Genomic DNA, 11956 nt, shown 5'->3' with positions numbered 1-11956 from the left:
GGCGCGGCGGCAGGCTCAGGGTGCAGCAGGACACGCCCACCGTGGGCTCCGGGAGGTCCTCAGACCGGGACCAGCTGTCCGTCGCCGGGTCGTACGTCTGCACGGCGGCCTTGTAGCGTTTCTCCGCCTCGTTCCAGCCGCCCAGCAGGAAGAGGCGGTCGGCCAGCGGGGAGAGGCCGGCGGTGCTCACCCCGAGGGGGAGCGGGGCGGCCCGGCTCCAAGCCCCGCCCTCCGGGGAGAACACCTCCACGGACAGGACGTCCACCCGCTCCGCCCCGGGCCCCAGCTGGCTGCCGCCCACCACGTAGACCCGCCCTCCGAGGGAGGCGGAGCAGTGCCAGCCGCGGGGGTTCTCCATGGGGTCCTGCTCCGCCCACGAGTCGGTCTCCACGCTGTAGCGGGCCACGGAGCGCGAGTAGGCGCAGCTGATGTAGCCGCCGGTCACCAGGATGTCTCCGGAGGGCAGCGTGGCGCTGGAGTGGCAGCAGCGGGGGGCGTCCATGGGGGCGCGCATCTGCCAGGTGTTGGAGGAGGGCAGGTAGCTCTCGGCGGTGGCCAGGAGACCCTCCACGTTCCGCCCGCCGATGGCGAACAGGCGGCCGCCGCTGGCAGACAGAGAGAAGTGGGTCCGGCGCTGCCGCATGCTGGCCAGGTGGAGCCAGGTGTTGAAGCGGGGGTCGTACCTGAGGGGGCGGGACCTCGACTGTTACAGAAACTAACGGATATTGAAAGGCGGTGCTGATGTGGACCCTGTCAGGTGTGTTTACCTGCTGAGGCTGCTGACGGCGTGCTTGGCCTGGTTCCGAGCGTCATTCTGGTCCTCTCCTCCCGCCACGTACAGGAAACCGTCCATCACCGCCACGCACTGGTTGAAGCTCTTCGCCGGCAGCTGGGTCAGGTGTCTCCAGGTGGCTCCTCCTTCTCGGGGGTCCCTCCACAGCACCTGGACAGTGGGGTCAAAGGTCAGACTCTGATAGCAGCTCTCGGTGATGGCCGTGGCGTGGCACCGACCTCGCGGCTCAGAGCCCTCTCGGTCAGAGACGGCCGTCCTCCGACGGTGAGCAGGGTCTGCTGGCTGGCTCGGACCTGCGTGCGGCGGGACTGCAGGGTGTTCTGCTGGTACGGCAGCAGGTGGTAGTTCATGGCGTCCACCAGCAGGCGGTGACACTGAGGGTCCAGCATCATGCGCGGCACCGGCTGGACCTGGCTCACCAGCTCGCCGGCCGGGATCGTCTCCAAACGGACGTGGGACAGAAGCTCGGCGGCGTGGGGCTGACGGGACGCGTCGAAGTCCAACCACTTCAAGGCGAGCTGGAGGAGGAAACAGAACCAGATGAAACCCAGAAACAGAACCTCCAGCAGCAGAACCTAAACCGGGCCCAGCTCCCGACCCAGCAGAACCTCCTCCAGCAGCAGAACCTAAACCGGGCCCAGCTCCTGACCCAACAGAACCTCCTCCAGCAGCAGAACTCTCAGTGGGTTCCTGGTTGTGGAGGAGTTGTGGCCCACTCTTNCTTTCCAGCGTTGCTTCAGCTCATTGGTTTCTGCTCAGCTCTCTGAGGTTCTGGTTCTGGACCGTTCTGTTTGTCGGACAGATGGCCTCACATCTGACTCCAGAATCAGCCCAAACCATCAGCCCTCCACCACCGTGCTGACAGCTGCAGTGCATTCTGGGTAAACATCTGTCCTCTGGTTCTGGTTCTGGTCCAGAAGTCTGAGCTGCCATGTTGTTTTTAGAGAGAAGAGGCTTTAACCTTTGACCTTTGACCTGCAGACTGAGGCCAGATTGATGGGCAGCTGCTCCTCTGAGGTCATTGCTGATGTCTTCCCACCCTGGCATTGTGCTAACACACAAATATCTGTTTAAATAAATAAATATCTGTCTCTGTCTCTGTCTCTGTCTCTGTCGTCACAGGAAGTCCTCAGTAATATTTTGGACGTTGGACTCGTCCGCAGCTGCTGAGTTTCTGACAAACTTAGATCTTGATTAAACCTTCAGCTGCTCGTCTATTTCCGTTTGGAACTCGTTTAGAAATAAAAAAAGCTTCTGACAGCGAGCAGCTGCCTGACGTCTGTTTTTAGCTCCGCGGCGACGCGTCGGAATCAAGTTCTGCTCCGGAGAACAGATTCATTTAACATTCAAACACGTTTGACCTCTGACCTGGAAGGCCGTGACCTCCGAGGGCAGCAGCAGGGCGTCGTCCTGCAGGAAGGCGGCGATCTGCTCCAGGGTCAGCTGCGTGAACAGCGGCGTCTCGGCGAACTGCGCGAAGTTCTCCAGGACGAAGCGGCGGGCGGCGTCGCAGACGGGCCGCAGGCCGTAGGCGGCGGCGATGTTCCAGACGTAGACGCAGGTCTGAACGTTGAGCTCGCCCAGCAGGAAGTCCATGCACATCTGGAGGAGCTGAGGGATCTGCAGGGTGGCGGCGGCGGAGACGGTGCAGCCGATGGTGTAGAGGGACATGTGGACGCGTCCCAGGTAGGCGAAGGTGATGACGTTGGCGAGACCTGCAGAGAGAAGGAAGATCAAGCCAAAGACGTTGTAGTTTTTCAGAGATGGGCTCTGACGTGGCGCCGGGCTGAACGCACCCAGAGGTGAGAGCGACGGCAGCTCCAGGCGCTTCATCCCCGGATCTTTGGCCAGGATCTCCCTGAAGTACCGACTGATGGAGGAAATGACGAGTTTGTGAACGTCGAAGGCTTTCGTCTTACAGGCCAGCTCCAGGTCGGTCAGGAACCTGCGGCCAGGAGACAAAGATCAGCGACCCGACAGGAAGCTGGTGGAACTCTGAAAGCGTGACGGACTTCTCCTGCCGCATCTTGCTGAGCTCCTCCAGCAGCGCGTTGCCGTGCAGCGGCCGCGTCAGCTCGCTGCCCAGGCCGAGGCCGCGCTCCCCGGGCTTCAGGTTCAGGCTGTTCAGCTGGGCGATGTCCAGCGCCGCCATCTGCTCGATCTTCTTCACGCCGCTCTCCACCACCACCACGCCGTCGCCGCGGCTCTCGATCTTCAGAGATGCTGAGGTGGTCTCCATGGCAACCTGAGCGATGGAGTCGGCTGCGGCCTTCTTCTGACGGGGGGCCTTCTTCTTGGGCGCCATGGTTTCAGCGCTGACGGAGGTTTCAGACTTTTAGCTGCAGATTCTCTCTGAGAACACCTGGGAGGACAGACGTTTGGACATCAGTAAATCAGCAGCCGCGCCGTTAAAAATCGTCTTAAAGGGATGAAAAGTCGGGGTTTGGACCAGTGGATCCAGAACCGCTTTGAAACGTCAACATCAGCTGAAAACGCTGAGCTAACTTTCACTCCCTGCTCCTCGTTGTTTCGGTTTTTAAACTTCTTCTGATTTAATCTTTCTTTAGATTATTAGATTATTTTCTAATAAAATTCATAAATAAATACATTAAGCTCTCTTATGCCATTTCATCTTGCAGCTACTGTTTTGTTAATTTTAGCTTTTAGCTCAGTTTTGCTACATTTAGCCTTTAGCTACATTTTTAGCTTTAGTTCAAGCTTCTTGTAACAAACTTTAAAGTTTCAACATTTATGCATTTTTTAGTTCTTATCATCTGTTTTTTATTTATCAGCTGCCATAAAAGGCGGACTCTCAACTCCTGTTGTCAACTGGATTCAAGATGGCCGCCACAGCTACTTGATCTTAGCAGGTAGTAGCTGAGGGTCTGAGTGCGGACCCTCCTTAAATAACCCGTGTCGGTTTACAGAACGGGTCGGGGGGGGGGCAGCAGCTGCTGGTGTCACGTGAAGTAGGGGTGTCACAGCTACAGACGCTGCAGTTCTAATCCTCCTGAAACAGGTGGAGCAGCAGAACCAGAACCACAGGCAGAACACGGGTCGGTTCTGACCCGTCTGGGCCTCGGACCAGGGGAACACAGCTGTGGCGGCCATCTTGAACTGTGTTGACGTTCATTCATGAGATATTTTGCTAACAGAGCAGATATCTGGACTCGTTTTACTCAGATCATCAGTTTCTACTTTCTGATCTCAAACATTTGGTACCGGGTTCAGAACCAGAACCAGAACCGGCTGCTTCGTCACCGACCGAACTGAGCCTCACGTTAACCCTCATCATCATCATCATCTTCATCAGATGAATCCTCCTCTTCCTCTCATGTCAACACAGCAGGTCAACAAAAACAAACATCTTCTTTCTTCTTGGCTCAATAAATAATATTTATAAATATTAATAAATTATAATTTTTTCATCCCGCTGTGGAGGTTTGTCCTCTGAGTGCTTCTAGTTATTATTATTATTATTATTATTTATTAAACCTCGTCATTTCTGCTGATGGATCCATTATTAATAAACGAGCAGCTTCAGCTGATTCTGCCTGTTTGGATGTTTTTACACAGAAACTGCAGTTTGTTTGTTTGTTTGTTTATGACTCGTTTTGCCGGGCTGAGATTTAAAACAGATTCTCACTGAATCAAACTTTTCTCCTTCGTCTCTGAAGGTTTTTAATCAAACATCCCTGAGCTTAAATATCGTTTCTTCTTTGAAAACCAGAGAAGAAAACAACAAACAAGAAAACAAACAGAAACAAACAACCTGACGCAAAAAACATCACAGAGACCTGCAGCTCCTCAGCTTGTCCTCTTATCTCAGGAGGATATTTATAGCTGCTGGACCCAGAACCAGAACCAGCGGCTGCCGGACCTGGACCCAGAACCTGCAGAGTTTAAAGTCTTTCCCTAAACGCTGACCCTCAGGAGGTCTGAAAGCTGTTCATGAAGACCACCTTGGAGGGTTCCAGAACCACGGAGGTCCCAGGAAAGATCCAGGTCCAGGACTGGATCAGGATCTGAAGGAACCAGAACCAAATGTTACCTGGTCTCCTGCGGCGCTGCTTCAGGCTGGATCCTTCCTTTCGTTCCTTTCTTCCCTCAAAGTTTCCTCTTTGCTTCGTCCTTCTGTCCGTCTGCAGGACTGTGTGTGTGTGTGTGAGAGAGAGGTGGTGTGTGTGTGTGTGTGAGAGAGAGAGGGGGTGTGTGTGTGTGTGTGTGAGAGAGAGAGGTGGTGTGTGTGTGTGAGTGTGTGTGTGTGTGTGTGTCCAGATCAGGCTTCCAAACAAATCTTTGACGTGAGTTCATCGTCTGTCGGACATTTTCCTCCTCCATCTCCAAATACAGTCGTCCTCGTCACCCTCCCCTCCCAGAAATATCCCAGAATATCCCAGCTGTCCTCCCAGCTGACCCGGTCCGGTCCGGCCCACCCGACCCTGTCCAGTCTCCTCCTCCTGGGGGCTGAGGAGGTTTCAGGTTTTACTCTTGGTTCTCCTCTGGATTTCCTGCTGGTTTCTGCCAAAGTTTTTCTTTTAAAACAAACAAACAAACAAACAGCTCTGAAGCAGCTTCAGTTTGTTTGTTTTTGGATCTTTCATGTTTACAATAAAAATCAGAAAAATTACATCTGAAACATGCTAAAACTGAGCTCTTAGAGCTAAAAGAAGCAGAACACTAGCTAAAAGCTAGTGTTAGCTTTTAGCTAACTAGTAGGAAAATGAAAGCTAATTTTAACAAACATTAGCAAGATGCTAATTGTAGCAAAAAGGCTACGTTAAAGCTAAATGCGGCAAAAATATTAGCTAGAGGTAGCTAAAGGCTAGCTAGCTTTAGTTTTAGCAGGAAATGTAATTTCTCTGGTCTGTTTTATTTTTTAGTCTGTTTTTTAGAAATATTCTAGTTTTTATTTGTGACATCATAAGCAAACATGAGGATTAAACCATAAACTAACAATAAAAATAAAAGTATAAGAATTCAAATGATTCCTGTTTCTGTTTTTGTTTTTTAAAGTGGCTGAAAATTAAAATGTTTAAAAACGTTTATTTGGTAGAGACATGAAAAAACTCTAAACAAGCTTGAAACAGCAGGTTTTATAGTGTATAATGCTGATTTATTTACTTTTTATAAGACTAAAGTCGAATCGTGAAAAATAAATTAATAATATGTGGAAAAGAAGATTATTTAATATAAACAGATAAACTTAGAAACGTCAGATCCAGTTTGGGCTTAAAGTTTTTAAAAAATTAAAAACTCCTAAAGTTTATTAGCAGTAAATTTTAAATGAATAATTTGATTTAAATGTTTATGATTAAAACTCACCGTTCGATCGGGAGCCCGAACCTGGGCCGGCGGAACTCCTCCCGGGCCGAGTCGCTCCTCTCCGCCCGGACCGTCGGACCGTTTCCGGCGGACAGGGTACCAGCAGCCAACATGGCGGAGCAGCTGCTGGAAACAGTGGAGAGACTTCAGACCCGGATCCAGGACAGCCCGGAGCCTCGGAAGGTAAGCGCGGACCCGGTCCAAACGGACGGTCTTTGTCGTCGTTAAGGACCGTTTTCACGAGAAACGACCGGAACCGAAAAACGTTAAAAAAAAAAAAAATCTACAACGGTTTATTAAGTGATGCGTTCACGGACCGCCGTCTGGCTCCGTCTTCTGATACCGACTCAGGTATCGAGTCAAACTGGATTCTAAATAACTTTGAGCAAATCTTTGTGCACCACAATATATCAATAAAACAAAATACTAAAAATAATAAGCAATGGTAATCTTGACACAAACACAAGACAAATGAATGTCCTAGTTTTGGTTTTTAAAGATGGTTTACGCGTCAAACTAATGTCACAAATCAGAATATCCTCATTAAACTTTTGGATTATCAAACTGAAATTTAGCTCAAGTCAAATAAAAAATCTGGAAAAACAACAAATCAAGTCAGGCTTAAAAACACTGAAACCAACAGAATCATCAGACTGAAACTGGTTTATTTTCAGAGTTAAAGACTCAAAAAGTGCCAATAAGATTTTGATTTAGGTGCTAAATGTCTGAGCTTTTAGACTTTATTTAATAACTGTGATAAAACTTCAGAGTGTCACAGATGCAGAGGAGAAAAGTGAAGATGATTAAGGAGAAATTTCAGCTGTTTCTTCTCGTTCTTTGTTGTAAATTCAAAGTTTCGGCTGGTTGACAAATCAGGACAATAATGTCCACATTCTGGTTTGGGTGCCTCAGGGTCCTCCTCCCCAGAGGCTCCAGGTGAACCACCGTCCAGGTGGGCGACAACACCCGAACAACCCCTCATCAATGGAGAAATAAATGACTAAGAATAAAAAAGAATAAATTCTGGGAGTGCAGTTATAAAAATGGCTTTAAGTAAAAATTGATTAGCAATGTTATTAATAGAAAACTTAAGTCTAATAAACTGTGATTTAAGAAGAATAATTTAACATTTCTTACATGTATACAACATTTTTATTATCATTTTTAATTATGACAAGTGCAGTATCGACATCTCCGACGGTCTGTGAAGGCATCGCGGAGACGTCACAGTATTTATTAGCTTAAACTTGTGCTAACTGACCCGTTTAACTCTGGTTAGCAGCTTCAACTAACCCGTGTCAGCTTGTTACACCGACCGACCGTAGATTGTTTACCACTTGTCGCGAACAACGGCAACAAACCCAAACAGAACCCGTCCCAGAACCGACCTTTGGGTCAGAGTAGCCGTTAGCCGCGATGCTAACTAACGTCAGTGCGGACAGAAGTGTCCGAGCTGCGGCTAAAGGCCTGAAATGTCTCCCGTCCTCCGGTTATCTGGAGCCGGACAGCAGCTGTTCGGTCAGACCTCACAGTCTGGTGTTTTATAAGTGAAAAAATATAAATAGAAATGCTTCTAAACCGTGCCCGGAGTCGCCTTTGTTTGCTGCTGATGTGTAACAAAGCAGTCCTGCTGTATGAGGCGTTCAATGACCAGAAGCGTCATTTTACTCTGTTTTTTTAATATATTGCAATTTATTTATCATAAATTACTTTACATGTTTTTATTTTTGCCCAGGTTTGGTAGCTTAAACATATGAAGTGAAGTAACTCATCCAGGTTCATTCATCCTGGATTTTCTGGATCATTTTATGAGCAAATTTATTGTTTTCTGTTAAAGTTGCTTTAATATTTACTTAAATTTTCTTGAATATTTAATTTATTCAGACCCTTTCATCTTTGCAAATGGAATGAGGCAAAGAGCTTGATTTTATTTGCTCGATGCGTCCGTTCCTGCCCTTTAAAACTGGTTTTATTAAAAAATAAAAACCCAACCAAAAAACACCTTCAACCTTTAAAGATGTTCTGCGGATGAGAAAGTGATGAAGAGTTTCAGGTGTTTCACAGCTAAGATCCTTAATCAGTCAGCAACAAAGAAGGAAAAACAGTAAAATTCCTCTGGATTCTGTTCTGTGGAGGAAAAAACTACAAACTTCTCCACTCTGACTTTAAGGGACGTTTGGTGTCAAACTGCAGATCCTCTGAACGTTTCTGCTTTCATGAATTCTGTTTCCAGCTTTTATTTTGGAAAGTGTTGGAGTCTAAAATGCATAATGTATAGAAATAACTCCCGCATAATGAAACAAAAACCAAAGAAACATTTTGTTTTCTGTGTCATCCTGTTTGTTTCCAGTTACTGAAGACTCTTAAAAGACTGGGAGAGCTGCCGATGACCGTGGAAATCCTGGTGGTAAGTTCTGGTTAGATGATGATGAAGCCGCCGCGGGGAGCTTCTTCTGTCAGTGAATTTAGATTTCTCTGTTTCCTGACAGGAAACTGGAGTGGGGAAAACTGTGAACTCGTTCAGGAAACACGAAGTAGCCGGAGACCTGGCAAAAAGCCTCGTAGCCAAATGGAAGAAACTGGTTCCTCAGTCTGCGGACAGGTACGCTCTGCACACCTGCACACCTGCACCTGCACCTGCACACCTGCACACCTGCACCTGCACACCTGCACACCTGCACCTGCACACCTGCACACCTGCACCTGCACATCTGCACCTGCACACCTGCACCTGCACACCTGCACCTGCACACCTGCACACCTACACCTGTACCTGCACACCTGTACCTGCACACCTGCACACCTACACCTGTACCTGCACACCTGTACCTGCACACCTGCACCTGCACACCTACACCTGCACACCAAGAACAGAGAGGATGAGCCGAGTTCTCCTCCAGCTGCCAGGAAGAAAAGAGAATTTAGAATCGATACAATACTTATAACAGCCTGGTGCTTACCTGGTATTTATCTGAGTACTCACCTGAGTACCCACCTGAGTACCCATCTGGTACTTAGTGGTAGGTACTTAGGCTAAAGTTTGGCTGATTTGATGTTGCAGCTACTGTTTTGCTACAGTTAGCTTTTAGGTACCGTTTTACTGGTTTTAAGTTTTAGCTACTGTTTTGTTGATTGTAGCATTTAGCTGATATTTAGCTAATTACAGCTTTTACCAGCTGTTGTTCTGGCTTTAGTTGTTAACCACTGTTTTAATGGTTTTAGCTTTTAGCGCCTGTTTGTTGTTTATCTGATCGTTTCCGTGACGACGCTCCTCTCTCCTCGTCAGACCCGACAGTCACTCCAAGGACTCCTCCCGGTCACACCAACTCTCTCGGGGTCACAGAGGTCACCGGGAGCCCTCCCCTGAGGAAGAGCGCTCCTTCGTGGAGGAGGAGGAAGAGGAGGAGAGAGGCTACCACACCAGCTACTCCCCCTCGCCTCCTCATCAGAACCAGTACAGCCCCCCTCAGCGAGGAGGCTACCAGTCAGACGAGTACGGGAGCCCTGAGCAGGAGCCCGAGCCCAGCCCTTCTCCTCCTCCTCCTCCTCGCAAAGATGTCCGCCACAGCAAACCCAGCAAAGAACCCAGCAAGAACCATCACCACGGCGACAGAAACAGAGAGGAGGAGCGGCGGCAGCGCGACGCCCAGACGAGCAGCGACCGAGGAGGAGGAGGAGGAGGAGGAGGAGGAGGAGGAGAGGTGAAGAAACGAGAGAGGCCGAAGAGTCCGGAGCAGAAGAAACACAGCAGGAAGTCCACGACACACGACAGGAAGCAGGAGAAGAAGAAGACAGGAGGAGATGGTGAGTTCAGGGACCGTGGTTAATCTCTGTTCTTTGATTAGAACATGAATTAGATCATGAATCTGAGATAAGAGCCTGATTCTGAACTTCCTGTCTCCGATGATCAGCTGACAGGAAACGAAACCCGACGGTCTCCTGATAATCGCTGACTCAGGTTTTCTTCAGAGTTTTGGTGCAAACTGCAAAAAATAAAAGATAAAAAACTAAAACAAACAAGATCTGCAGTAAATATATAATTAATATCAATAAATTTATAATTATCTCAGGAAATTCTGTTAAAATATTTAGTTTTAGTTCTAAATAAACTGAATAAATAAATAAACTTTAGGGAAAAAATGCAAGAAATGAATAAAACAGATCTAAATGTATGACTAATAGGTGAAAAATAAACTGATCTTCTCATAAATCAGTAAATCTTTTATCCTTTAGTCAGTTTTTTATTTGAATCTCTGGTTTATCTCGTATGAAATCTTTATTTTTTCTTCAGGGCGACCTCGAGCTCCTAAAGACTCCCCACCGAAGCAGGAAGAGGACGTCTTCGAGACGCCGACCATGTCCTTCGAGTCCTTCCTGACGTACGACGCTCCGACGCCCGTAAAGAAGAAGAAGAAGCAGCTGCCGCCTTCGTCGTCTCACAGCCGACCGTCTCAGTCCTCCTCCTCCTCGTCCCGACAGACCGCCGCGGCTCCGCCCCCCGCCGCCTCCTCTTCGTCCAAATCGAGCAAGAGGAGCGACGCTCGGAGCACCAAGAGGGCTTCTTCGGACTCCGGCTCGTCGTCAGCGGAACCGAAACTGGAGAAACGCAGGAGGGTGAGTCACCATCCTGCAGCCGTTTTCAGCCTGGTTCGGGTGAAAAAAAACGTCCTTTTTGGTTCTGAATCGGTTGTTTCTCGTTTGCAGGTTGTTGAAGCTCTTCCAACCCTGCCTGACATCAGCCTCCCAGCCATCCAGCCCAATTACAGGCCCCTCCCCTCCATCGAAACGCCGCTGTCCCCTCAGAGACGCAAAGGTACCACCAGAACCCGGCTGGGAAAAACAGATTTTACTGAACAAGCTGGAACGTTGTTTAAAGCGTAAATAAAAACACAAACAATGGTTTACAAACCATCAAACAGGGCAAAGATCAGAGGCTCTTTAAAAGTAACAGAACGTGGAAGTTTCTCCTGTAAACGTTGAACGAACATCAGTTTTAGTTCGTAGTTTCAGATTTGTCCCGTCCTGGTTTCAGCTCCAGCAGCTCCTCTGATTTCTCCGGTTTTTGTGTTTTGCTTTCAGTTCTCGTGTGTAACGACGAGGAGGATGCCGGCTTCACGGGGAAGCGCTTCAACTCCAAGATGATGGTTTATTCGGGCTCCAAGACGGCCTACCTGCCCAAGATGATGAGTCTGTACGAGCAGTGCATCCGGGTTCTGCAGAACAACATCGACTGTGAGCGCCAGAGCCTGTCCTCGTTTTTGTGTTGGTTAATTAGCTGTAGCGGCCATCTTGAATCCGTTTGACTCTATAAGTTAATGAGTTGATTTCTGAGAGTTTCAGTAGAGAGTTTTCATATTTTGCGAACTGGAGCTGCTGCTCAGATTATTTTACCGTTTGGCGTCTCTTCCAGCCATCGCCGAGGTGGGCGGAGTCCCGTTCGAGATCCTGGAGCCGGTTCTGGAGAGGTGCACCCCGGAGCAGCTGTACCGCATCGAGCAGAGCAACCAGGTCTGTCTGAGCCTCGAGACACAGGTTTTACCGTTAATCTGTCCTGTGAGAGACAGAAACCTTCAGACAGCTGCTTGATCCCACCCAGACCTGCAGCCCACCTGCAGCCCTCCTGCAGCCCGCCTGCAGCAGCCCTCCTGCAGCCCTGCAGCCCACCTGCAGCCCACCTGCAGCCCGCCTGCAGCCCACCTGCAGCCCACCTGCAGCCCTCCTGCAGCCCTCCTGCAGCCCTCCTGCAGCCCACCTGCAGCCCGCCTGCAGCCCACCTGCAGCCCTCCTGCAGCCCTCCTGCAGCCCACCTGCAGCCCACCTGCAGCCCTCCTGCAGCCC

General features: G+C 49.3%; 2 protein-coding genes and 1 long non-coding RNA gene across 4 annotated transcripts in view; 2 read left to right on the top strand and 1 right to left on the bottom strand.

Annotated features, from left to right (window-relative positions):
- The window catches only part of klhl43 (kelch-like family member 43), a 6089-nt gene extending 1040 nt beyond the window's left edge, over positions 1–5049 (bottom strand). Inside the window, exons 1-7 of one of the 2 annotated variants that reach the window (XM_037975770.1) lie at positions 4845–5049; positions 2806–3155; positions 2590–2738; positions 2162–2508; positions 1012–1311; positions 768–943; positions 3–683 (exon numbers count right to left, since the gene is read on the bottom strand). In XM_037975770.1, coding sequence (XP_037831698.1) covers positions 3–683; positions 768–943; positions 1012–1311; positions 2162–2508; positions 2590–2738; positions 2806–3098 — 1946 coding nt within the window. In that variant the 5' untranslated portion in view covers positions 3099–3155; positions 4845–5049. Of the gene's footprint in view, positions 684–767; positions 944–1011; positions 1312–2161; positions 2509–2589; positions 2739–2805; positions 3156–4844 lie in introns of both variants that reach the window. The other variant, XM_037975769.1, reaches the window with a different exon arrangement.
- Positions 3783–5781, top strand: LOC119617042. Its single transcript, XR_005233206.1, has 2 exons — positions 3783–4142; positions 4471–5781. It is a non-coding gene; the product is annotated as an uncharacterized LOC119617042 (long non-coding RNA).
- A 414-nt stretch (positions 5782–6195) lies between these two features.
- The window catches only part of eloa (elongin A), a 9746-nt gene continuing 3985 nt past the window's right edge, over positions 6196–11956 (top strand). Inside the window, exons 1-8 of the mRNA XM_017436307.3 lie at positions 6196–6301; positions 8469–8525; positions 8608–8720; positions 9405–9922; positions 10410–10732; positions 10823–10931; positions 11198–11350; positions 11529–11626. Of these exons, the coding sequence (XP_017291796.1) occupies positions 6230–6301; positions 8469–8525; positions 8608–8720; positions 9405–9922; positions 10410–10732; positions 10823–10931; positions 11198–11350; positions 11529–11626 (1443 nt within the window). The 5' untranslated portion in view covers positions 6196–6229. The remainder of the gene's footprint in view (positions 6302–8468; positions 8526–8607; positions 8721–9404; positions 9923–10409; positions 10733–10822; positions 10932–11197; positions 11351–11528; positions 11627–11956) is intronic.

This window comes from Kryptolebias marmoratus, linkage group LG5, assembly GCF_001649575.2.
Source record: "Kryptolebias marmoratus isolate JLee-2015 linkage group LG5, ASM164957v2, whole genome shotgun sequence".
Taxonomy (NCBI): Eukaryota; Metazoa; Chordata; class Actinopteri; order Cyprinodontiformes; family Rivulidae; genus Kryptolebias; species Kryptolebias marmoratus.
The sequence above is the reverse complement of the archived record's forward strand: the minus strand, read 5'-3'. Positions and strand labels throughout refer to the sequence as shown.